The sequence below is a fragment of the Paroedura picta genome, chromosome 7, assembly GCF_049243985.1.
Source record: "Paroedura picta isolate Pp20150507F chromosome 7, Ppicta_v3.0, whole genome shotgun sequence".
NCBI lineage: Eukaryota > Metazoa > Chordata > Lepidosauria > Squamata > Gekkonidae > Paroedura > Paroedura picta.
In genome coordinates, this window is record NC_135375.1 from 100154931 (window position 1) to 100179796 (window position 24866).

At 49.6% G+C, this 24866-nt stretch overlaps 1 protein-coding gene across 1 annotated transcript; it reads left to right on the top strand.

Annotated features, from left to right (window-relative positions):
• The first annotated feature begins 946 nt into the window (after positions 1 to 946).
• Positions 947 to 7903, top strand: SPINK2 (serine peptidase inhibitor Kazal type 2). The gene is made up of 4 exons (XM_077345679.1): positions 947 to 1076; positions 3755 to 3795; positions 5679 to 5788; positions 7703 to 7903. Exons 1-4 carry the CDS (start codon positions 1040 to 1042, stop codon positions 7749 to 7751), a joined length of 237 nt encoding a protein of 78 aa, XP_077201794.1. The 5' UTR covers positions 947 to 1039; the 3' UTR covers positions 7752 to 7903.
• Positions 7904 to 24866: the final 16963 nt, after the last annotated feature.

A 24866-nucleotide genomic window follows, 5' to 3' on the forward strand; every position in this document is an offset into this window, starting at 1 on the left:
GTGGAATTTAATATGAGGTAACCTATACAACTAAACTGTATATCAGGCAATCGAGAACGGCATTTCTGGTTTCTTTCTTGGTTTGTTTTTCCGGCAGTCAATGTGTTCAAATGGTGAATGAAACCGCTGTAGACTCTAATTTTCCAAACTAGCTCTTTTTCACCACAAGCTTCAGATGATTCCTTGTGAATGTGTAAAAGACCAACAACTCTTGTGGCTTTGTAGGAATTTTTATTTTTACCCACGGATTAACATGTTTTCGTGTTATTTTAATGACAGCCACCACCACCCTCCCCCCCAAAAATTGTCTTTTAGAATGGCTGTTGCACACATTAACATTTGATACGCAGAAAACTGCCTTCGAGGTGTGTCATATAAAGCATATTAGACATCTAACAGCTTACTAAGTACCCCAGGTTCAGATGCCAGTATAATTTAGGGTTCTGCACACCTGGGGAAGGTCCCAATTTTCAGGAAACCAATGAGTTATGCTATAATTTTTTTCTAAAGCACCCCTAAGATCTCTGTGTGCGCAGAGTTGGGTCAACTTGGGTTGCCATGGCAATCCAAATTGGCCCCAGGAAGACAGGTGGTGATGGGGGAAAGAAGAAGGATTTAGCAGGTGGGTGGGGGAGTGGAATCATAGAGGTCAGCGAAGAAATCAGCAGAAAATCAGCAGAAAAAGAGGTCAGTAGAAAATCAGTCAAAGGGAATTTCTTTTCCCTCATGAGCCCATATGAGTTTCAAAAAACCAAAAGCAAAAACAGCCCTCCAGTAGGAAGGAAGGGTGAAATGGCCATCACAGGGGACTGGGGCATAATTAAATTAAAATTGTCAATGAATGATTACAACGATTATTGTGTGGCTGTGATGATTGTGCGGCTACCCGAGGGGCGGGGACTTGGAGGAAGGCGCCGGAGGGCGGCGGGGGGCGTGGCGTCACGTGGGCGTGGCTTCCCTCGCGCGCTCTCTAACGGGCCTCCCAAGCCCCTGAGGACGGGGCCCGCCTTCCTGCGGCCACTGACGCCCCGGCAGGAAGATGAGGCGGCCGGTCCCGTTCCTGTGGCTGGTGTCAGGTACCGGGGCGAGGGCTCGCCCTCCTTGTCCACCCCCAGCCACGGCTCGACTGAGGCGGGGTGGTCGCGGCGCCTGCGTTGCCATGGTTACCCGGGAGGGGTCGGGGGCTGCCCGCCAACTGCGTGGCTTTAGGAAACAGCCGGCGAGGCTGCACCTGTTGGTCTTCCTGCCACGGGCGGCAAAGTCAGACAGCTCTCCGGGAGCGTGAGCTTACCTGTGCAGGTACGCTTCAGGTGAGTGGCCGGGTCGGCTTGAAGCAGCAGCGCAAGGTTCGAGTCCAGAGGCACCTTGAGGACCAGCTTAGTTTGGTTCTGGGTCTCGGTTATTGTGTGCATGCATGCTTGGCCAGGGATCTTGGAGCAGACTTTGGAAGAGGCATGCATGTGCATCAAAGCGTGTACCCAATATTAAGGATCTTCAGGGTGCCCCTGGATTCGAACCTTGTTTCTGTTCCTGCAAACTGGTACCTCGACCCTCCTGAATCTATGGGCAGTGGGCATGCACAGGTAAGCTTATATCCCGATTTAAAGTTGCTGTTCTTGACGGTGCCCCTGGACTTGAACTTTGTTCTGTTGCTTCAAACCGACACGGCCACGCACCTGAATCTATCAGAAGCGTGCATGCACATGGAATTAAACTTCGTTGTTCTTCAAGGTGTCCCTGGACTCGAACTTTTTTCTGTGATTCAAACTGACACGGCTGCATAGCTCTCTGCCTGAATTCAAACATACTTTATAACTTGCCATTCCCTATCTTCTGGAAACAGATGTTTCTGATTGAATTGGTGTCATTTCGTTTTACATTATTGTGTTTCTATTTTTACATTTTATGAGACTTATAGTATATTGTATGTGTTTTAACTTTGTGAGCTTCCCTGGGTCATAAGGGAAGGGTGGCATACAAACAAATAGGCGTGTTAAATCTCACTGCAACAGCACAAAGTCTTTCCTATCAAAACAAAGCAGGGAGGTCTCTGTGTGCACTTTTCACGTGCTCAGTGTTTACTGCCTATTTCTGTGCCAGTCTTGTTTTTAATGGTAGTTTATTCCTTGTTTATTTATAGTCTTATAGATTCCCCCACTCCCTCCCCCCCCCCAAAGAAGTACAGGTGAAACATGTAGGCACCTGTAAAACATTTTTTCTTCCCACTGCAGCATTGTTCTTTTGTTTTATTTCTCTGCCTCTGATTTATTCCTCCTCTCCTGGAGGCTTAAAGCATGACAAAATTGATTCCGGCATGAGGTTTCGTGAACCTTAGCATCCGAGCTTCTGCTGGAACAAAAATGGTTTAAACCAGTGGTCCCCAACCTTCTTATCACCGGGGACCACTCAACGCTTGACAATTTTACTGAGGCCCGGTGAGGGGGGGGGGGTAGTTTACTCCTCTACTCTCAACCACTGCCCTAACGCTCTCCGATCGCTATGGTAATGTTTAAACATCCCTTCAAAATAAGATACAGACATGGCACAACAATGAACATAAGGAACATTTTATTTTCATGGAAATTTTAACTCATGACAATGACAAATCAATGGGAACCCTGAGCTTGTTTCTCTGCAACGAGATAGTCCCATCTGGGAGTGATGGGAGACAATGACACCCAAAGTGTGTTGTAAAGGGCCGGGGGGGATGAAGTAAAGGGCCGGGGGAGGGGGGCAGAAGGTGCCCTTCGGGGCCCACCTCCAATTAGTCAACGGACCACATGTGGTCCGCAGCCCACAGGTTGGGGATCGCTAGTTTAAAAGGCTCATGCTTTATTTTCCTCTCCAAGCAGGTTCTTTAGTCCACGAATATTTTTTTGCTGCAGTAAGCGTTGCTGGCTGGATTCTTTGTTTTATTTTCACCTACTGACAGTACAGTCCTTTGCAGAATTACTCTAGCCTAAGCCCATTAACTTTAGCGGACTCAGACTGAAGCAAGTCTGCATAGGAGTGCACTGAAGACAGCTGGGAAGCTCAGCAGGGTCAGCCCTGATTAGAATTTGGATAGGAGACCACCAAGGAATAGGATGGGCATGCAGAGACAGGCAATTGCAAATCACCTCTGAATGCCTCCTGCCATGAAAGCCCTACAGCAGGGGTAGTCAACCTGTGGTCCTCCAGATGTTCATGGACTACAATTCCCATGAGCCCCTGCCAGCAAATGCTGGCAGGGGCTCATGGGAATTGTAGTCCATGAACATCTGGAGGACCACAGGTTGACTACCCCTGAAGAAGAAGAAGAAGAGTTGGTTCTTATATGCCGCTTTCCCCTACCCGAAGGAGGCTCAAAGCGGCTTACAGTCGCCTTCCCATTCCTCCCCCCACAACAAACACCCTGTGGGGTGGGTGAGGCTGGGAGAGCCCTGATATCACTGCCCAGTCAGAACAGTTTTATCGGTGCCGTGGCGAGCCCAAGGTCACCCAGCTGGTTGCATGTGGGGGAGCGCAGAATCGAACCTGGCATGCCAGATTACAAGTCCGCACTCCTAACCACTACACCAAACTGGCTCCTACAGGGCTGCCATAAGAGGTGCCCATCCACCACCACCACCCCCCAAAAAAATACACCTGTCCAGAATGACCTTTCTTGCTAGTTGGCAATTTTGCTGTGTGTTTGGGGGTAGGGAAAGGACTGTGGGTGCTGCACGAAGGAGGGTGTTCCTGTGTTGATGAGACTTTTTTGTCGTCCTCCCAGGGCTATTGTTGCTGCTTCCTCTAGGGAAGGGGGACTCTGAGGTGAGTTGAAGAGGGAATGAGAATTCCCGCTTTCTAAAACAAGTATGGCTGCTACAGTGAATCAGGTGAAGGGGCTTCTTGTGAGCGAAGTGAGGCTCCTTGGTATATAATCACATCCCCTTTGTTAAAATGCCTTTTAAAAGCCCTTGTGGCAACTTGCCACTGAGCTCAGTGAATGCGGTCACAATGCTTATTGTGAGCAGAGTGTGACTGAAGATATTTCTTAATCTGTATACAGCATGAGTAACCTGACACTGAGCCTTTGGAGAGGCTCCGCGATACATTTTAAAACTAATTTAATTGCTGCTCTGGAAGTCACTTTTTGGATGGAGAATGGGATAACAATACAAACATTGTTTCCTGAATAAATTTGGAAGGAGATTACCGTTGTCTGTCAGTATTGACGAAGAGGAGTTGGTTCTTATATGCCACTTTTCTCTACCCGAAGGAGTCTCAAAGTGGCTTACATTCGCCTTCCCTTTCCTTTCCCCACAACAGACACCCTGTGATGTGGGGGAGGCTGAGAGAGCCCTGATATTACTGAGGAAGAAGAGTTGGTTCTTATATGCTGCTTTTCTCTACCTGAAGGAGTCTCAAAGTGGCTTACATTCACCTTCCCTTTCCTCTCCCCACGACAGACACCCTGTGAGGTGGGTGAGGCTGAGACAGCCCTGATATCACTGCTCGGTCAGAACAGTTTTATCAGTGCTGTGGTGAGCCCAAGGTCACCCAGCTGGCTAAACGTGGGGGAGTGCAGAATCGAACCCGACATGCCAGATTAGAAGTCCGCACTCCTAACCACTACACCAAACTGCCTCTCAGATTAGAAGTCCGCACTCCTAACCACTACACCAAACTGCCTCTCAGAAGTCCACACTCCTAACCACCAAACTGGAATCTGATTGCTGATTAGATTCAATGTCACAAAATGCCAGCTCTCATCATTCAGTGTTTGATAGCTGATTCACACGCCTTAAGAAGGGGTGACTTTGCTTAGAGCCAGCATGGTGTAAAACTTAAGAGCGGTGGATTCTAATCAGGAGAACCACTCCTTCCCAACTCCTTCACATGTGGCCAGCTGGGTGACCTTGGGCTAGTCATAGTTCTCTCAGAGCTGTTTGTGCAGAGCAGTTCTCTCAGAGCTCTCTCAGCACCACCTTCCTCACAGGGAGTCTGTTGTGAGAAGAAGGAGAGAAAGGTGTTTGTAAGCAGATTTGGGACTTCAGGTAGTGAAAAGTGGGGTATAAAAACAGCTCTTATTATTTGATTTATTCTTTTAAAGAGCTGAAGGCAGCATACATCAAGGTTTCCCCCACTGAATCCTTGCAGATAGCCTTGTGAGGTAACATCAGGATAAGAGGAACTGACAGACCTAAGATCTCCGGTAATTAGGGCACTGAGCCTGGGTCTTCCCAGTGTATGTCCAGCATATTCACAGCTGTTAAACCACACTGTCTTCCCATCGTTTAGTAGACCATGAGCAGTTATACAGCTGCTTCGTCACGTGCTTAACTCGGCCTTCAGCTTTCACTGATAGCATCGCTTCCAAGCTGCCGAAAGCAAACAGAGTGGAGATATGACAGGTGCAGGCTGAACTGCAGACTGAATACACAGTGAACTTCCCACATTGCAACATCACAAATGCTGCACAGATCAATTTAACTCATTTTTCAGTATACCAGTTCAACTCTAATTGCTCCCTAGTATTGGGGAGTGGGCATTGCGGGTTTTGGAGATGGATTTTAGATGTTCAAAAAAGACACTTTTTGAGTACATGGTGGCATGCACATGAAAGCTTATACCCCAAATAAAACTTTGTTGGTCTTAAAGGTGCTACTGGACTCAAAACTTCAACTCTGTAAGCAAATCTGTTTTCTTTCCAGCCCCAGTGCAATCTGTATGCTTTACCCGGATGCCCAAGGAACTTTAATCCAGTCTGTGGGACTGATGGAAAAACATACCCAAACGAATGTATACTTTGCTCTACGAACAGGTAACAGGAAATTAATGGTTCTTACCTTCCGTCTGAGAGTTCCGCTGTGGGGGAATCTTTCAAGTCAGTTACTTGTACACATGTTTGCTTTGGTGGCTCTCAAAAAGACATTTCAGTTTGGAAATGAGGTCTTGAGAAAAAGGCACAAACGCCCCGCCCCCAGGGTATCCAATGCTCTCTCTGAATTGGATCGACATACACTAGAACGATTGCATTTTTTTAAAGCTGGATACTGTGATCTCAGACGTGCCAGTGTTTAAACAGTTCCTGGGGGCCTGCAAAATGGAGCTGTTCAGCCAGGCCTATGGTTGAGACCAAGAAGAAACGTCAAGATACTGGCTTCTGTGCCTGAGAACCCATCCTCCAAGCTCTGACCAACCTCAAAAAGTTGTGAATTATGATCAGGAAGAGGCTATTTTGTTCTTTTTAATGTTTTTTAAATCTCTGTTCTTTAAAAGTTGGTTGTTACCTGCCCTGAGCCAACCAGGGAAGGATGGGATAGAAATAAATAGCCAAACACAGATGTTCTTGTTGTTATTAGTATTACCATTTGGCCCTAAATTCATGTTAGCTTTTCAAATGAACCACTAAGTTGTCCAGCTACTTGACAGTTTAGACACTCTTAGTAAAATATATATCTAAAGTATTCTACTGGGTGAAATGAGAAGGGATCGCTTCTTTCTCCCCTTCATCCCAGACTTGAGCAGTGTGGGGTGATCCATTGCTGTAGTGTGGCAGTCTTAAGATTCAGGACTAGGCAAGCAGACAGCTCCTCATCTACCACCGAACCCAGCACTGTAGGGTTAGGGTTCTGCTCCTCACATAGAGGCTTTCCCTCCATTTTTCTCTGGGTTTCCCCACCGCAAGTTTTTCTCTCTATTGTGTTGTCTTCCCATGATTTCTTTTGCTGTTCCTTTATGCTTTTTCACATGGCATCAGAGCATGGCTTTTAGCATGGCTTCCATGTTTGATGAAATGTAAACCAGGCTCAAAGGCAAATGATGTGAGGAGGCTTAGTGAGGGGAAAATGCTCCACTTCGCAGTGGATCTACCTCAGAGGAACTCCCATGTGTGAAAGACCCATAGGGTGGAGGAGGTGAATTTTCCTATTGATTCCTCTCCTGCCCATTTTTTTATTCTCTGTAATAGCAGATGGTGGCCCTGGGCTGGCCAGTTAGATAGGCAATTAGACTGCTCACAGATAATGGAGAGATTTCTGCATACTTGGGACTCCCCAGTTATACAGAGAAATAACTGATTATTATTATTTTTTTTTAAAGATACAATTAAACCAGCAACGCAAACCCCTCCCAATGGGACTGGGTCCGCATATAGCCCAATGACAAAACCCAGATGTCAGCAACAGTTAAAAGTCCTTTGCTTCAACATGGACAAGGGCGGAATTATCCCCAGAGTCCTCCAGACCACCAGCCACCAACACGTGAAGCTGTGATGTACTATGGCAAACCCTTGGTCTGTCAAGGCCAATATTGTTGGCTCTGGCAGTGGTTCTCCAGGGTAGGTTGCCAACCTCCAGGCAGCGGCTGGAGATCTACTGCTATTACAACTGACCTGCAGGTAACAGGCCCTTTTTGGTCCTGGCCCCTACCTGGTGGAATGAGCTCCCGGAGGAGCTACAGGCCCTTAGAGAGCTTTCAGCTTTCTGTAGGGCCTGTCAAACGGCACTCTTCCACCAGGTATATGGTGTCAGGCAGAGGTTTTACCATCACCTACTTCCTTGTCATATCAAGGTGGGCTCTTTTCTTCACTGAGGGAGTGATAGTTGAATGTCACACCTGATACCTGTGGACAAGGATGAGTCACTAGTCTGGCATTCTTGCAGGCACCAGTCAACATTTGGGGATGAGACTTGTACCTCCCCATCATCCCCTGTCATTTTCATTCTCTGTACAGGGAGGAGAAGAAGAATGTTCAGATTTCCACCAAAGGCTCATGCTCGTGAGACACAGCTTCACGGGAGGATAGCAGATCTGTAACCTGCCAAGAAGCGGAAACCATCTCTTCAAAGTAGCTCCCGAGCAGCTAAAACAGAAGCAGCCTGTTTAACTTTTATCCAGCTTCCAACTGTGCTTAATACAGCCATTTTACTGAAAAGGGTGTCTGGCTTCTTCATTGGGAGGGCGGGGGGAGCGCACCAGGGTTTGTTGTTGTTTGGGAGGACTGCGTGTTGATGTCACAACCTTAGGAAACACTGTTTGTCGGTAAGACCTTTCAATTGTGATAAACGCGGCGCAAGGTGGCAAGGTGAATCACATAGGGAACACGTCGTGGAGAGGAAGAGTCATCAGAGACTGGGAGAGGGCTATAAGCACAGTGATGCGATGGCCAGAGGCTGCTAGAAACTGTTGGCAGCCTTTCCTGGGTAAGGCTCCATTCTTGCAAGTACTTGTAAAGCACAGTGCTTCAATGAAGAGGAAGGAGTCCGTGCGAATTGAATGGTCCTGTATCAGCCACAAGAAGAAGCGCAGCCAAGAAGCGATTTCCGAGTGGGAACGCAGGCCTGTAGTGGAGAGCAGGTTAAAGAAGAGAAGGAACTGGGCCGTTCTTATTCCCTTCCTTCTGGTCTGCTGCTATGAAGCTATCATCCCCCCCAAAAAAGAAAACCCCCCCAAAAGAAACATTGCACACATGTTAAATTCAATGCAACTGTTAAGTTCATTGAGTTAGATCCAGACTCAGTTTCCCTTCAACACAATTGAATTTTCTTGTCTTCCCCTCCTGCTGACTCTCCAGAAAACAGTACTCCTGGGAGACAGGGACCCCTGAGGAACAACAGGAAGGGGGGGTGATGGAATCATGCCAATGTTTTCTGTTTTCCACACGTAATTACATAACACAGAAACCCTGCAAAGATGGTTTAAGTCTTGCACAAGATATTAACTCTTATTTGCAAGCTTGTGAATAGATCCTTTCTGGTTGTAATGTGGTAAATTATGGCCCGATTTGATTGCGATGACAGATGGTTTAAGGACAATTTGCAAAAGGTTTGGTTTGAATTATGTACTTTTACTGATTGCACCAATTTACACCAGGCAGACTCTCATATGAAGAGTAGGTAAGGTAATCCAGAGATTCCCAACCAGGGCTCTGCTTGCCTTAATAGACTTGGTCACAAGCTAGGGACCCAGCTGCCTCCACCCAGACGGTTGGGGGTTAGACTGGATGTAGAAATAAAAGGAGGGGAATTGGGTATGCCATAGTATGGGGGACCCAGGCTGTCTTCTCCATTCTTGCCCTTCTTTCCAGCCTCTGTAGCAGTAGTAGTAGTAGTAGAAGAAGACTAAGTGGAGGAGGAGTTAGTTTTTATATGCCACTTTTCTCTACCCAAAGGAGTCTCAAAGAGGATTCCAATCGCCTTCCCTTTCTTCTCCCCACAACAGACACCCTGTGGGGTGGGTGAGGCTGAGAGTGTCAGACGCACAGGAAACTCACAACAAAACTTATTCAAAAGAAAGTAGTTTTATTGATTAGCACTATACGCATTGGACTGAAAGTCAAATCTGACTCGAAGCCAGATTTGCCTCAGCTTATCAATACATTTCTCCCGCCCAAAACTTGACAGTTCCCAAGGAGGGGGGTTAGTGAGGAAAGACATATGTGAAACAACAACAGGATTCCAAACTCCCATCCTTGAGAGAATTGACAACAACCCTGTGAGCCCATAACAAGATAAGGTTAGAATAACATCACTATTCTATTTTATTGCTTACAAACTACAAGGCCGGGGCTAGCAGGCGCCAGGTTCAATTAAACAATATAACTGACATGGAGGAACTCAGGCTAATTTATGACAGAGATTCTACAATCCTGACATCCCTCCGCATTAAAACTAACTTCACTCCCCCACCTAGCCGGCATCTACCGGGCGAGGACAATCAGGGAATGCTCGATGGAAAGCCCGGAGAAGGCGGGGTGCCTTCACATTCCCTGCCTCCACCCACTCTTTGTCCCCCGAGGGGAAATCTTTCCAATCGACCAGATATTGAAGGCGACCCTTGTGCAAACGAGAGTCTAAAATTTGGTTGACTTCATAGTGGGTGTCTTTGTCGATGTAAATTGGCACAGGCTGGTCTGGAGGAGGGTGCCACTCGTCTGGGACCGGAGCTCTTCGCAGCAGGCTGGAATGAAAAACCGGATGCACATTCCTGTAAGTCTTTGGTAAAGCTAGCTCAACAGTCACAGTATTAATCAGTTTTACCACTTTAAATGGCCCCACGTATTTAGGGCCAAGTTTCTTTGATTTCTGCTGGCACCTCAGGTTCTTAGTAGACAAATAGGCCAGGTCTCCCACTTTCCAATCAGGTGCAGGTACTCTTTTCTTATCTGCTTGGGCTTTATAGGCTTGTTTTGCCTCCTTGAGGCTAGCAACAATTTCTGGCCAACCTGTACTGATGGTCGATGCCCATTTATTTATGTCAGGAGTCTCAGTAGAGCTGAGTTCCCAGGTGGGGGCTGTTGCCAAATCAGTCCCATACACTACTTTGAAGGGTGATACCCCTGTTGAGGCATGAACCCCATTGTTGTAGGCAAATTCAGCCAGCGGTAATAAGGAGACCCAATTGTCCTGCTGGTGATTGATGAAACAACGCAAGTACTGTTCCAGGATTTGGTTTACCCTTTCGGTCTGGCCATTTGATTCAGGGTGATAGCCCGAAGTGAGGGCTTGCTCCACCCCCAAAAGTCTCAGGAGTTCCCTCCAAAACTTGGAAACGAACTGGGGGCCCCGATCCGTCAGGACACGTGTCGGGATCCCGTGCAGACGTACCACGTGTTCAATGAAAAGAGAAGCCAATTTTGGTGCTGAGGGCACTCCCGTGCAGGGAATGAAGTGAGCCTGTTTAGAAAAAGCATCCACTACCACCCATATAACGGTGTTCCCGTGGCTGGGAGGGAGGTCCGTAATAAAGTCCATAGTGACATCTGTCCATGGACGAGAGGGGGTGGGCTGTGGTTGTAATAGCCCCTTTTTCTTGCCTCCAACCGGTTTTGAGGCAATACAAATAGGGCATCCCTGCACATATTTCTCCACATCTTTGCGCAGGGACGGCCACCAATACTGTCTCCTGACTAGGTGCAGAGTTTTCACGAAACCAAAGTGTCCAGCAGTTTTTGCGTCGTGGCAAAGTTTCAAAACTTTTCCCCTGGCCGCAACAGGAACAAAGAGTCTCTCGCCCTTAAAAAAGAGCCCCCCCTTCTCAGTCAGATCAGGGCGGAGGGAGCCAAACTCCGGATCTTGTGACATCTCCTTCTGGACCCAGCCCCCTGGGATGGGCGTAACAGTCTTTACGTGGCTGCGCGTCACTGCGGCCATCCCTAGTTGGGCGGGGGTGAAAACGGTGTCCACCAATGGGTCTCGTTTGCTGTTGTACTGGGGCAGGCGTGATAATGCATCTGCTAAAAAGTTCATTTTACCCGGCAGATGCTTTAGGGAGAAGTTGAAGCGGGCGAAAAACTCCGCCCATCTCATTTGCTTGGCAGAAAGCGATCGGGGCTGCTTGAGTGCCTGAAGGTTTTTATGATCCGTCCAGACTACAAATGGGATTGCGGACCCCTCTAGCCAATGCCTCCAGGTGGAAAGGGCCAATTTAACTGCAGCCGCCTCTTTTTCCCAAATTGCCCAATTTCGCTCTGCCCCCGAGAATTTCTTTGACAGATAGGCCAGCGGGTGTAATTTTCCGTCCTCCCCCTCTTGGAGGATCACGGCCCCCATTGCTACGTCCGAGGAGTCTACTTGTACAGTAAATTGCTTGGAAGGGTCAGCATGGGCCAGTACTGGTTCGGACGTAAACAACAACTTTAGTTTGTCGAATGCGTCTTGACAGGGGGGAGTCCACAGAAGGGGTGTCCCCGGGCGGCTCGCCGTTTTTCCCCCTTGTTTGGTTTTCAACAAGTCAGTGAGGGGCAATGCCACTTTGGCAAAATTGGGGATGAAAGTCCTGTAAAAATTAGCGAATCCTAAGAAGCTTTGCAGTTGCCTCCTGGTGCGGGGAGGTTCCCAAGCCAGCAAGTCGCGCACCTTGCCAGGGTCCATCTCAATCCCCGCTTGGGAGACACGGAATCCCAGAAACTCCACCGCATCGCGGTGGAACTCACATTTAGACAGTTTAGCAAACAATTGGTGCTTCCGCAAGCGGTTGAGCACTTCGCGTACCAGATCAGCATGACTCTCAACATTCTCTGAATACACAAGAATATCATCAATGTAAACCAACACCCCCTGGTACAATAAATCATGCATAATTTCATTAATCATATTCATGAACACGCCCGGAGCGCCGGCGAGGCCGAACGGCATTACGGTGTACTCAAATTGCCCCAGGGGGGTATTAAAAGCCGTTAGATATTCGTGCCCCTTCTTGATCCGAACCCGGTAATAGGCTTCCCTCAAATCCAATTTCGTAAAAATCCGTGCCTTTCCCAAGTGGCCCAACAAGTCTTTTATCAGGGGGAGCGGGTAGGCATTGCAGGTGGAGACCGCGTTCAACCCACGGTAGTCAGTACACAAACGTAGCGAACCGTCCTTCTTTTTTACAAAAAGGACCGGGGCCGCCAATGAAGATGTGGCCGGTCTAATAAAACCCCTCGCCAGGTTCTTATCCAAGAATTCCCTAAGCTCCGCCATTTCCCGGGGGCTCATGGAATAAAGTTTGGCTTTGGGGAGTGGTTCCCCTTTCTTTAGTTCAATGGCACAGTCAGTTTTACGGTGGGGAGGCAGTTGGTTGCACTCTACCTCCGCGAACACATCAGCAAAGTCCCGATACTCAGGAGGGAGCGCTGCCCCCCCCGATCCCAAAGCGGCCACAATCCCCGTACGTGGGGAATCCCGCGGTCGAGCGTGCTGCTCGCAGGCGGGAGAGGTAAAGTCCACAGTCCCTTCTTTCCACTTCACTAGGGGGTCATGTTCCTTCAGCCAATCCAACCCCAACACACAAGGGAAGGCAGAATGAGGGGCTACCAAAGGCTGGATTTGCTCCCAATGTTTTTTTATGTCCAAGTCCATTGGGCGCGTTTTCGCCGTGGCCTCCCCTCCGGGAGCACATTTCCCATCTAATTGGGTGATTGGCAAGGGTTCCCTCAGCGGCACCTTTCCCACCCCCAAAGTCTCGGCCAGTGCCGGGCTAACTAGGGATTGGGTGCACCCCGAGTCCACGATACACCGGACTCCCACTGTTTTCCCCGACTTGGGGTTGGAGAGCTTGGCAGGTAGGAGTAGCAAGGGGGAATCACTCACCACGCGTTTGCCCCTGTTGGCGGCCTGCTGGCGGGGCGCCTTTACAGCAGACCGTCCTCGTTTCCCGACTGCTCCTCGGCTTGATCCTCGTCCTCCAGCCCGCTTCCCTCCTCTGAGTCGTCCACTGCTGGCACGGCAGCCACTGGCACCAGGAGAGACTTGGTACTTTTCTTTGGAGTGGTTTTCTTGGCGGGCTGGGCTTTCGGTGGGGCGCTGCTCGCGGCCCTCGGGGTCGCTGTTGCTTTTGCCGGGCAGTTTGCGAGAAAGTGCCCCGCTTGGCCGCACCCCAAACACAGCCCCTTTTCCATGCGCCGGGTGCGTTCAGACGGCTCCAGCTTGGCTCGGGGCTTGACTTTCGCCGGGGTGGAAGTTTTCGCCACGGTTTTGCCTGCCAGGACCTGCACCATCGAAGCTCGCTCCAATCGATTTTCCATCTCCCCAGCCAATTGGACCCACCCTTCAACTGTAAGCGGGTCTTCCAGGAGGAGGCATTTGTCAGCCAGAGTAGGATTGAGGCCCCCCACAAACGACAGCACGCGTTGGGGTTCCGTCCAGTCCGGCACCGAGGAAGCCAGCTCTTTAAACTCCCTGGCGTACTCGACCACTGACAACTTCCCTTGCCGGTGAGCCCTGAGTTTTTTCTCCGCAGTCTCTCGTTTGAAAGGTTCCACGTACATCTGGCGCAGTGCTCTCATAAAATGGTTGTAGTCACGGATGGCTTGGGGGTGATAGCGGTACAAGTCCACGAACCATTTGGCTGCTTTGCCTTCTAGGGCTTGACCCACGAAACGCACTTTCTCAGCGTCGTCCTGGAAAGTGAACCCCATTTCCATCATGTAGGCCTGGAGGTGCACCAAAAACGTAGGAAAATCGGAAGGGTCCCCAGAAAACTTAGCCTTGAACTTATAGGTGCTCCGCATCTCCACACCACGGAGGTGGGCAGGTAGGCGTCCCGGGCCCCAATCCGCCGGTGCCGGGGCCGGTACTAGGGGTCTTGCGCCGCGACCGATGCCTCGTCCTCTCCCCGCCGCCACTCTTGCTCGTTCCGCTGCCCGTGCCGCCTCTGCTGCTCGCGCTGCCGCTCGCGCCGCTTCGCGCGCCGCTGCTGCCGCCGCCGCCTCGGCTCCCGCAACGTCCGCCGCCGCCGCCGCGGCCGCCGCCGCTGCTGCATCCTCGCCTCCGTCCGCGCCGTCCCCTCCGGCTCCATCGCCGCCCGCGCCGCCTTCGTCCTCTCGCTCCTCGTCCTCGCCTTCTCGTTCCCTCTGCGCTCTCGCTCGAGCCTCTGCCTCCGCCTCGATTTCCAGCTGCGCCCTGGCCCTGGCCAACGCCTCAGCATCCGCTGCTGCTTGCGTGTCCGCCATGCCGTGTTCCCGCGGTGCAAGCCCACCACTCGCTCCTCGCAGGCTGGTATCGTGCGCACCGCCACCAAGCACTTCCTTCAGCAGGCGTTGCGTTCGGCGCTTCTCCTCCGGATCCAGCCGACCCGAAAGATCCTGCAGCCAGTTAGTCACCCTGTCCAGCTTGTACTGCAAGTCCTGTGTCTCACCCACAGGCTCCAGCGCGTAGCTAGGCAGTCCCAGGTGCTCCGGCCACCTCTCATCCCCAGTAGGGCGGTCGTATCTAGACAATCGCCTGCGCTGGGTGACGTGTCGTTCCAAAAATTCCTCGGGCCCCGGGGTTGTCCCCGAGATTGCCCGCATCATGCCCGAGCTGTGCGGGCCGGCACCCGCGCCGTCGCCCTGGGAGAGGTCCCAATCCAGGCCCTCTCCCTGCTCAGAAAAAGTATGTCCCTCGCCCTGCATTTTGCAGGTGAAAGGAGTTGTGAGATTTGACTTGATGTCAGACGCACAGGAAACTCACAACAAAACTTATTCAAAAGAAAGTAGTTTTATTGATTAGCACTATACGCATTGGACTGAAAGTCAAATCTGACTCGAAGCCAGATTTGCCTCAGCTTATCAATACATTTCTCCCGCCCAAAACTTGACAGTTCCCAAGGAGGGGGGTTAGTGAGGAAAGACATATGTGAAACAACAACAGGATTCCAAACTCCCATCCTTGAGAGAATTGACAACAACCCTGTGAGCCCATAACAAGATAAGGTTAGAATAACATCACTATTCTATTTTATTGCTTACAAACTACAAGGCCGGGGCTAGCAGGCGCCAGGTTCAATTAAACAATATAACTGACATGGAGGAACTCAGGCTAATTTATGACAGAGATTCTACAATCCTGACAGAGAGAGCCCTGATATCACTGCCCGGTCAGAACAGTTTTATCAGTGCCGTGGCGAGCCCAAGGTCACCCAGCTGCCTGCATGTGGGGGAGTGCGGAATCAAACCCAGCATGCCAGATTAGAAGTCCGCACTCCTAACCACTACACCAAACTGGTAGTAAAGGCGGGGAGAGAAAGCAAAAGGAAGGCAACAGATGCAGGTGGTGATGAGACATCACTTGTGGGGGGTCCTCAAAGCCTGAAAAGTTATTTCAGGGGCTCCTCCACAGTCAAAAGGTTGGCAAAGGCTGCGGTAATCCCATCCTGAAAGAAGAAACTCTAACAGAGTGATGCTGCTAGCGCTCTTGGCCAGAGCAGATATTTAAAGGGAGGTTAATAAAAGTAATGAGGGGAGGTTAGTAGAATTAGTAAACTAAGTGACAGGATCTCCTTAATTTCTGCCCTGACTTGGGTAGGCCTTGTCAGATCCTGGCAACTAAGCTGAGTCTGCCCTGTTTAGTTCTTGGAGGGGAGCCTACCAAGAAAGGCCAGGGTCACTACTACACAAAGGCCAGCAGCCGCAAACCAACTCTTGCCCCGAAAACCCTATAGAATTGTTGCAACTTGACAGTGAAGAAAAACTTAATTTCTGCTGTAGTCAACTCCAGTCACTAGGTGGCACTCAATCCCTTGATAAGTAAAGTCGAGGCCATCCCTGATCTGCTTTGAACCTGCTCTGCTTTCTCAAGGCATTCATCAGCAGAGCATTATTTGCAGCTTAGAAGCCAGAGTAAGGTGACCAGATCTTAACATTGGTAACGTGGGACACCATTGACCGGGGGGTTTCTTGATTAAAAATTTGGTTTATATGGAGCAACAAAAAGTTTCATAGAACGCATAGAATGCAAAAATAGTATTGCGATATGTATTTTAAAATTTCAACATAAGTACAATTTGCCAGGTACCCCCAGATGTCCCTCCAAAAGTGGGACAATCTGGTCACCTTAAGCCAGAGAGACATTGCGGATGACTCCCTCTAAAGCTGTGCCTAACTGCGACGGTCACCTCCAGACCGGACTTCTGTAACTCGCTCTACGCTGGCCTGCCCTTGGGCTTGACCCAAAAATTGCAGCTGGTACAAAATGCAGCTGCTAGGGTCCTCACCGGAACACCTTGGAGGGCCCCTCCAGGTTAGGTGAGGCATCTAGTGCAGGGGTAGTCAACCTGTGGTCCTCCAGATGTCCATGGACTACAATTCCCATGAATTGTAGTCCATGGACATCTGGAGGACCACAGGTTGACTACCCCTGATCTAGTGTACCTTGGACGGAGATGAAGGCACCCCGGGACTCCCCCTGAGGCACTGGGAGGGGGCTGCTGGAAATTGGGGAGGAGGCTGGCGCTTTTTTCGCTGCTGCATTGAGAATGGTTTTAATTTCTAAGCCTAAATTATGTGGGCTTTTACCTCTTAGTTATGTAAAGCACCACAAGACAGTCTTGCCGACAGGAGTGGGAACTAAATTGAACAACTTAAATAAAACTGCAAACGGATGAACCTTTCCGAGCCCCTGCTGCCATGTTAGTGTCCTTAGGAAGCTGTCATGAGCTGGCCCTTGCTTTCCCCACTGCTTTGGTGGAATGTCATTTGTAAAGCCTAATTCAGCTTGGGACTGTGGTGTGTGTGTGTGAGAAATCCAGAACACTATCAGGCTCCCACAGGCTTAAAAATAACACATCCCTGCAGCTGCTCTGTGGCTCTACCGAAAACTTGATTTTTTAAAGTCCTCTGCTGCTTTTTTCAAATCCCCCGAGACACCTGAGGCAAGCAGCAGGTGAAGAAGAGCTGGGTGTTTTTATCTCGCTTTGTACTACTTGAAGGAGTCTCAAAGCAGTTTACAAGCACTTTTCCTTCCTTTCCCTGCAACAGACACCTTGTGAGGTAGGTGAGGCTGAGAGAGCTCTCGGAGAACTGTGCATGGCCCATGGTCAGCAGGCCTCATGTGTCTCAGAGGGGCTTAGGATTGCCGCCCCCTCCTCTCCCCACAGCAGACACCCTATGAGGTAGGTGGAGCTGAGAGAGCTCTAAAAGAACTGACACTGGCCCAAGGTCACCCAGCAAGCCATGGGTCTTAAAGAGGCGTTTCAACTGTTTACCGTTCCCCTCCGCACAACAGTCAGTAAGACTGAAAGAGATTTGAGAGAACTATGAGTAGCCCAAGGTCACCCAGCTGGCTGTCTGTGGAGGTGGAGCGGAGAATCCAACCCAACTCTCCAGAATGCAGGTTGCCACTCTTAACCACTGCACCAAGCTGGCTCTCAAGCCAGGTCAGCCGCTATTACCATTTGGCTGGGAGCCTCCAAGGAAGTCCAGGGTCGTCATAGAGAGCTGGCCAACGGCAAATCACCTTTTTGTCTCTTGCCTTGCAAAGCTGGCTGGCTCTTTCCACCACCACTGAGGTGAACTGGGCATGTTTTCAATGACCAGGGACTGCTAGTTGTTACCTGTCTTTGACTTAGAATTACATATATGTGGCAGAATCACCAGGAGCTATTAATCAGTAAGGGACAGGGACACTCCTTCCTGTTCGTGTCGTGTCTATGCTTCATTTTGTCGTTTTGAGCTTTGTGTTTGCTTTCTGCAAATTTTCAAACTTCTGCAATCCAAACCCTACGTCCTTGTTTATTGGACATCCTCGCCCAGCCTTTCTCAACTTTTTTACCATTGAGAAACCCCTGAAACATTCTTCAGGCTTCAAGAGACCCCAGAAGTGACACAATAATGTAAAATATGGTTGAAAGGCATAGCTTTGGACATGCCCACCCAGGGCCCCTCCCTTTCCCACCCCCTCAGGCCCATCATTGGCTGGTTGGGTGGGGCGGGTCAACATGACCGTATATGGTCATATCACCCAATAAATGTTTAACAAATTTTTAAAAACAATGAACTCCCATCTGTTTGGGAAACCCTTCCAGGGCTGTCAAGAAACCCCAGGGTTGTGCGAAATCCTGGTTAAGGCAGCCTGCCCCAGCCTGCTGATGATATTGACACACGTTGTGTAATCTGCCTTGCGGTTCAGTGAGGCAGGCAGGTATAAATAACATAAACAAGAATTCAGAAGTTCTCATGGAATCTAGAAGAAAAACCAGAGGGACCAGCTGCAGGACGGAGGCCTGGCTCCTGTGAAGATTTCTATGCATGTAGCCGTGGGGAGGGGTGATTCTCCCCCGTCTCCCCCATGAGAGACCTCTGCTTTCCCCCTAAGTGATTTGTGGGGGACCCTACCCCCTAGGAGCAACAAATTAGGAGGCAAGTTGGGCTTTCATGGGGAGAATGAATTGGTAGAAATTGCCCCCCCCCCCCAGTGCCTCCAGAAATCCATTCAGGATCCAACCCATTGTCTATGAACTAGAATGTGTTTTTGCTCTGGTTCATTCGGAAGAAAGCATGCACAAAGCAGAACGCCTCCCTTTCAAATCTGTCGCCCTCTATCACCCCTCCCGTTGTCCCACGGAAATGTCTTGTTGGTTGCTAGCCTAAATCATTCTGGAAAGTGCTCCTCTCCCTCCCAAACAGGTCTGACAGAAACCAGCAGGGATAGAAGTCAAAGAATATGCACAAACACACACACACACACAGCAAAACACACATTCCCATGGAAGGAAGCCAGAGCACCTGCTGGGAGTAGAGCAAGCAAGAAGAAGAGGTGTTGTTTTATACTCCACTTTTTAAGGGGCTGACGCTCGCCTTCCCTTCCTCTCCCCACAACAGACGCCTTGTGGGGTGGAGAGAGCTCAGAGAGAACAGTGACTGGCCCAAGGTCACCCAGCTGCCTGCATGGGAGGGAGGAGTGGAGGATCAAGCCCTGTTCTCCAGATTAGAGGCCACCGTTGTTCACCACGACACCAAGCTAACAGGAACATGATGTGCTGAGCCAGCCACATCTCTTTGCCACAAAGATGTCTCTTTTGCCATGCAAGGAAAACCGCCATGCAGTGTTACATGATGAGATTCTTTCCCCCCAGGCTGCACAAGGGGGAGCTGGGGAGCATCTTGTCCTCCCCTTGAGCTTCGAAGGAAGCATGCTGAGCGGAAAAGATCGGATATGGGGGCTCCAGAACTCGGTTAAGTCATTGACTTGCAGCCCAAGTCTGTGCTAGTTTGCTTGGGAGTTGTCCCCAGTGGAGTGCAATCGATTTTCTCTCAAGGGCACGCATAGGAGGGCATTCCTGTTTGTTCTTGTGCGGGAACCCTGCCAACGGTCCCGCTTGTTGCGCTATAACACCACCTCTAAGGCCAACAAAGATTTATTCAAGGCATGAGCTTTCAAGTGCAAGCACTCTTCCTCAGAAGCTTGCACTCAAAAGCTCCCGCCTTGAATATATCTTTGTTGGTCTTAAAGGTGCTACTGGACTCTGATTTTATTGTGCTACTTCAGACCAACACGGCTACCCATTTGAATCTATAATGCCACCTGTCAACCTTTTGGTTTTACTAGCAAAACAACCAGCACTGTGCAGGTGAATTTTAAAAATTGTCAGGGTGCAGGAGGCGGTGGGGGCTCTCTTCAGGAAGAAAAAAGAAGAGACCTCTCCTGTGGGACGCCTCTCTATGCACCATGCTGTAGTCCTAGCCCAGGCTTTCTCAACCAGGGTTTCGTGAAACCCTGGGGTTTCTTGATGGCCCTGGAAGCGTTTCCTGAATGGGTTGGGGTGAATTATTATTTTAATATATATATTTTTAATATAGTCTTTACATTTGTTAAATATTTATTGGGTGATATGATCATATATGGTTATGTTGACCTGCTCCCCCTCCCAAAATAGCCGATAATGGGCCTGCAGGGGGGAGGAAGGGGCGGGGCCCCAGGTGGGCGTGTCCACAGCTCTGCTTCCCAACCACATTCTGCACGATCACACAACGTCTGGGGTTTCTCGAAGCCTGACGAATGTTTCAGTGGTTTCTCATTGCTACAAAAGCTGAGAAAGGCTGTCATAGCCACAGAAAAGGGGGAGCTGTTTTTTAGTCAACATTGCCTGCAAATGTTTGTTTATTCCATTTCATTTGATAGATGACCTTTCTTACTGAGAATCAAGGCAGGCCACAGGGCACAAAGCTATGCAGCCAAATAACAGGAGGGATCTAGCAAGCAATGCTATAGGACCAGAATTGCAAATATTACAAACAGGGCAAAGAATGACCCAACGTGTTCCGTCAAGTGATCCAGAAAATGCGACAAGCTTCCAAGCGTCCAATGGCAAGCATAGCCCACTGCATCTTCAAAGTGTGTCTCAAACTGGACATGTTTACCATGGGGAGGACCAGTGGAACGGTTGAGGAACCTGGCTGCTACATAAAACTTGAAAGAGCTGTCTGTTTTGCCGCTGGTCACGCATGGCAGCTTGGATCTCCTGAGTCTGGTTGGAACAGTCCCCCTTGACTCGATTCCCTTCGGACAATGCTTGAGTGGCGCCACGTGAGGCTTCTGCTGGTAACAGTTCTTGTTTGGCCTGTGGTTTTTGTAAAGGACATTTGTTCTGTTTTGTTTGTGGTGCTGCTAAGCGAGCGGATTAAAGATGTCAAGGAGACTTCCGGAGGCTCCGAAGGAACGAGGTGCGGTTGCAAGCCGATGTGTTCTTTTGGAGGAGTTGGATTTCGGTCTTGGCCTGTTTCCTGGGCGGGTTTGGTATCTCCCACAAAGACATTTAATCCCCTTTATGTAGAACAACAGTTGGCTGGTGGCATTCATGGCCTGTCACCTACGGCACGTGACCCCTTGACCTGTCACAATGATTTGGCTGGGGGCAACTGCTAGGATTTGGGTCTTGAGGTCCTTGGTGTCATGGCTAAGAGCGGTGGCCTCTCGTCTGGAAAACCAGGTTTGATTCCTCTCTCCTCCCTGTTCAGCCAGATGGGTGACCTTGGGCCACTCACAGTTCTCTAAGAGCTCTCTCAGCTTCACCCTCATAAGGTATTTGTTGTTGGGAGAGAAAGGGTAGGTGACACATGAGGCCTGCTGGGTGACCTTGGGATAATCCCAGTTCTCTCAGAGCTCTCTCAGCCCCACCTACCTCATAGGGTGTCTGTTGTGGGGAGAGGAAGGGTAGGTGACACATGAGGCCTGCTGGGTGACCTTGGGATAGTCCCAGTTCTCTCAGAGCTCTCTCTCAGCCCCACCTACCTCATAGGGTGTCTGTTGTGGGGAGAGGAAGGGTAAGTGACACATGAGGCCTGCTGGGTGACCTTGGGACAGTCTGCTTGTTATTTTGTTTCTTGCCTGCATGTACACACAGACCACAAGGCCTCAGCTGCGTTAGACACCTTTGCACCCTCAGCTATCTAATCAGAATTTATCATATTGTGACCCAGAAAATTGTTACCCACTGAAAACTAATTCCTGTAGCTTAGTCCTGGCTCATCGTTAGGCTCTCTTCATAGCCGCAGGTTTACAGGGTCCCCTGCAGACATCTGCTGCTTCTGTTCCGAGCCGTGGCTCTATCCGGAGGCCCTTCCCCTCCTCAGACGGCTCCTTCTCATTACCGTAGAAGGTCGTGGAGAGACAGAGTGCAAGAAATTCCTCCCTCCCTCTTGCAGTGGCCAGAAGCTTGGGGAGTCCCGCTTCGCAAGCCTCGGCCGTGCCCTGAACATGACGTCATGGCTCTCACTGGTGCTGCACTGAACCACCGCAAAATAATAAATGGCAGATGTTTGGTTCCAAGGAGAAGAGATGAAAAGACTTGCCTGTTCAGACTAAAGAATGGCCTAATCTGGATTTTGTATATCCAACAGGGGTTCAGACAGATGTTTCTGGGGACAGATGTTTTGGCCAGGCATGAAAGCTGTGCTGGTTATTTCCAGCCTTTGGTGCTTTCTCCAGGAGAACTGGCCTCTGGTTGCCTTCCGGCGGGATCTCCAGGTCCTGCCTGGAGTTTGGCAACCCTGTGTTGGGAACCGCCACTTGTTTATCCTCTAATGCAGGGGTAGTCAACCTGTGGTCCTCCAGAGGTTCATGGACTACAATTCCCATGAGCCCCTGCCAGCGTTTGCTGGCAGGGGCTCATGGGAATTGTAGTCCATGAACCTCTGGAGGACCACAGGTTGACTACCCCTGCTAATGCGACCTCCGTCGACAATGCCCTTCCGCTCCCCACATCTGACAAACAGATCAGCCCAAAGAAAAAACGGACATTGAAAAACCCTTGCATTCAAAAACCAGCAGGTGGATATTTATGTGCTCAGGGTGTTCCGCTTTCAGCTGCGCCTCTGTAACCTCCCATTGTGTATCTGCTTATCTTAGTGCCAAATCTAATTCAGGATGAACATTAATGCTCCTTTGCCTATCCAACAACAGTGGTGAGAGGCCCTCGCCCACTTTGAGCGATTAGATCTTGCTTTAAACCGGTCCACCGCTGCCTTTTTGTTGTGATTCTAAAATGCAAGGATGCACACCTAAGGGATTCACGCTGCATGTGCCCAGCTCCCAAAAACATACGCTGGAAGACAGATGGTTCATCTTGAAGAAACTTCTAGACTCCTGCCTTAACCTTCTTGGCAGAGCTGAAATATGCCAATGAGCCCAGCACCGGCCGCTTAAAGAATAAATTGCTTTATGGAGAATCAAAATATTGTCAAGAGAGGAGAGAGAGAGAGAGAAAGAGTACTAACAGTCTGACTAACTGTTGTTCTGCAGGCAACACTCTGCAGGGAGTGTTGTCAAAGGAGCAGGAAGTCCGCAGTTGAACCAATTAGGGCACAAGAGGGGATGATCTGAAGAGATCTCATCTAAGTATGCTAACTGTAAGGATCTTCTTTAAGCCAAAAACACAAACTCTTTACTTAAGGAAAGGTTACATTTGTTAAGCCAGCAAGTACACTTATTCCAGGCATTGACAGAACTGGGGTTCCAGGCACAGGTCTTTGCATATAGGTTCCCCTGGTCTCTCACCCCCTTCCCCCATGGGAATCCCATACAACTGGACACCTTTGCATAGTCAAAATATTCTGATAAGAGTCCAGGCTCCAGGACATGGGGAGGGGACAGGGAAACACAGGAGATGGTGTGAGGTGGAGGGGAGGGACGTGAAAGAAAGCAGGGCGTGAAAGAAAGCAGGGCGGGAATGAGAATGCTATAAACCACACATCAGAGACAGGCTGCTCGAATTTAAAGGTAAAGGTATCCCCTGTGCAAGCACTGGGTCATGTCTGACCCTTGGGGTGACACCCTCTAGCGTTTTCATGGCATAATACAGGGTGGCCTTGCCAGTGCCTTCCCCAGTCATTACTCTTTACCCCCAGCAAGCTGGGTACTCATTTCACCGACCTTGGAAGGATGGAAGGCTGAGTCAACCATGAGCCAGCTGCTGGGATTGAACTCCCAGCCTCATGGGCAGAGCTTTCAGACTGCGTGTCTGCTGCCTTACCACTCTGCGTCACAAGAGGCTCTAATTTACACAATGGCAAATTCTAAGCACCTAGCTACGTTGGATATATATTTCATGGCAGAACCTGGGAGTTTCTGATACTAACGACTCATCTCAATGCCCCCTGTAGGATATTCTTCATATTTGCTGTAGAATCATGCACACAACAGATCGTGCATCTTCTAACAACCCTGAACAAAGCTGATGGGGGAATTTCAAGTATGGATTCATCAGAGGTGACAATGGAATCCCCTATCCAGGGACAGGACAGTAGTGCTGACTAAGACATTGAAGGAAACACCAGCCACCAAAGGCATCATGGGCTGAGGAGAGAGGCACCCTGTCTAGATGTTTCTCTGATAGTTCCTTAAACCTCTGAGCCAAGGTGGGGTGGCAGTGGCTGGGGGCTTGGTGCCAAAGGACGTAGGGTAGCAGGCATTATAGAACAATGGCTGGATGGAGCCAATTGACATGTGGTGCCAACGCCCAGGGATTCCTGGGAATTTGTGGGCAGTGCCTGGTGGATGGCATTCTTCCACTCTGGAAGAGGGCCCACAGCTCAGTGGTAGAGCATCTGCTTGGCATGCAAGAAGTCCCTGGTGTTGGGATTTGCAAGCTCTGTACTGTGCATGATTCAACAGCATATGAGGAATATCCTGCAGGGGGCATTGGAGGAGACATGTATTTGGCATAGTTGGATTAGGTTCTTCCCCAGCCTTAAGGAGGTGAAATTAGCTCTGGCCCTTTCTGACCCTGGACCCAACCTGGTGGAATGCGCTCCCAGGAGAGATTAGGGCCCTGCGGGACTTAAATTAGTTCCACAGGGCCTGTAAAACAGAGCTATTCCCCCAGGCTTATGATCGAGGGCTAAAATTACATCCACCGATAAAGGTTGCTCTCACTGTGGGCGGTGGGGTGGGGGAGAGATGGAAGATCTCCTCCTTTACCTAATTAATTAATTAAAAATTAAAAACCCATCTGGGAATTTTAGCTGGGGAGCATTAGCAATATTGTAAAGGCTTTTTAAAAAATTAACTTTGTACGTACTTTTAAATGTTGTTACCTGCCTTGAGTAATGTGAAACGGAGATATAACAATTTAAAATATATATATTTATTATATATTAATATTAATATATTTTCCCCAAGAGTCTCCTCCTGATAGGCTCATTTGGAAACTTCCTGCCCCTT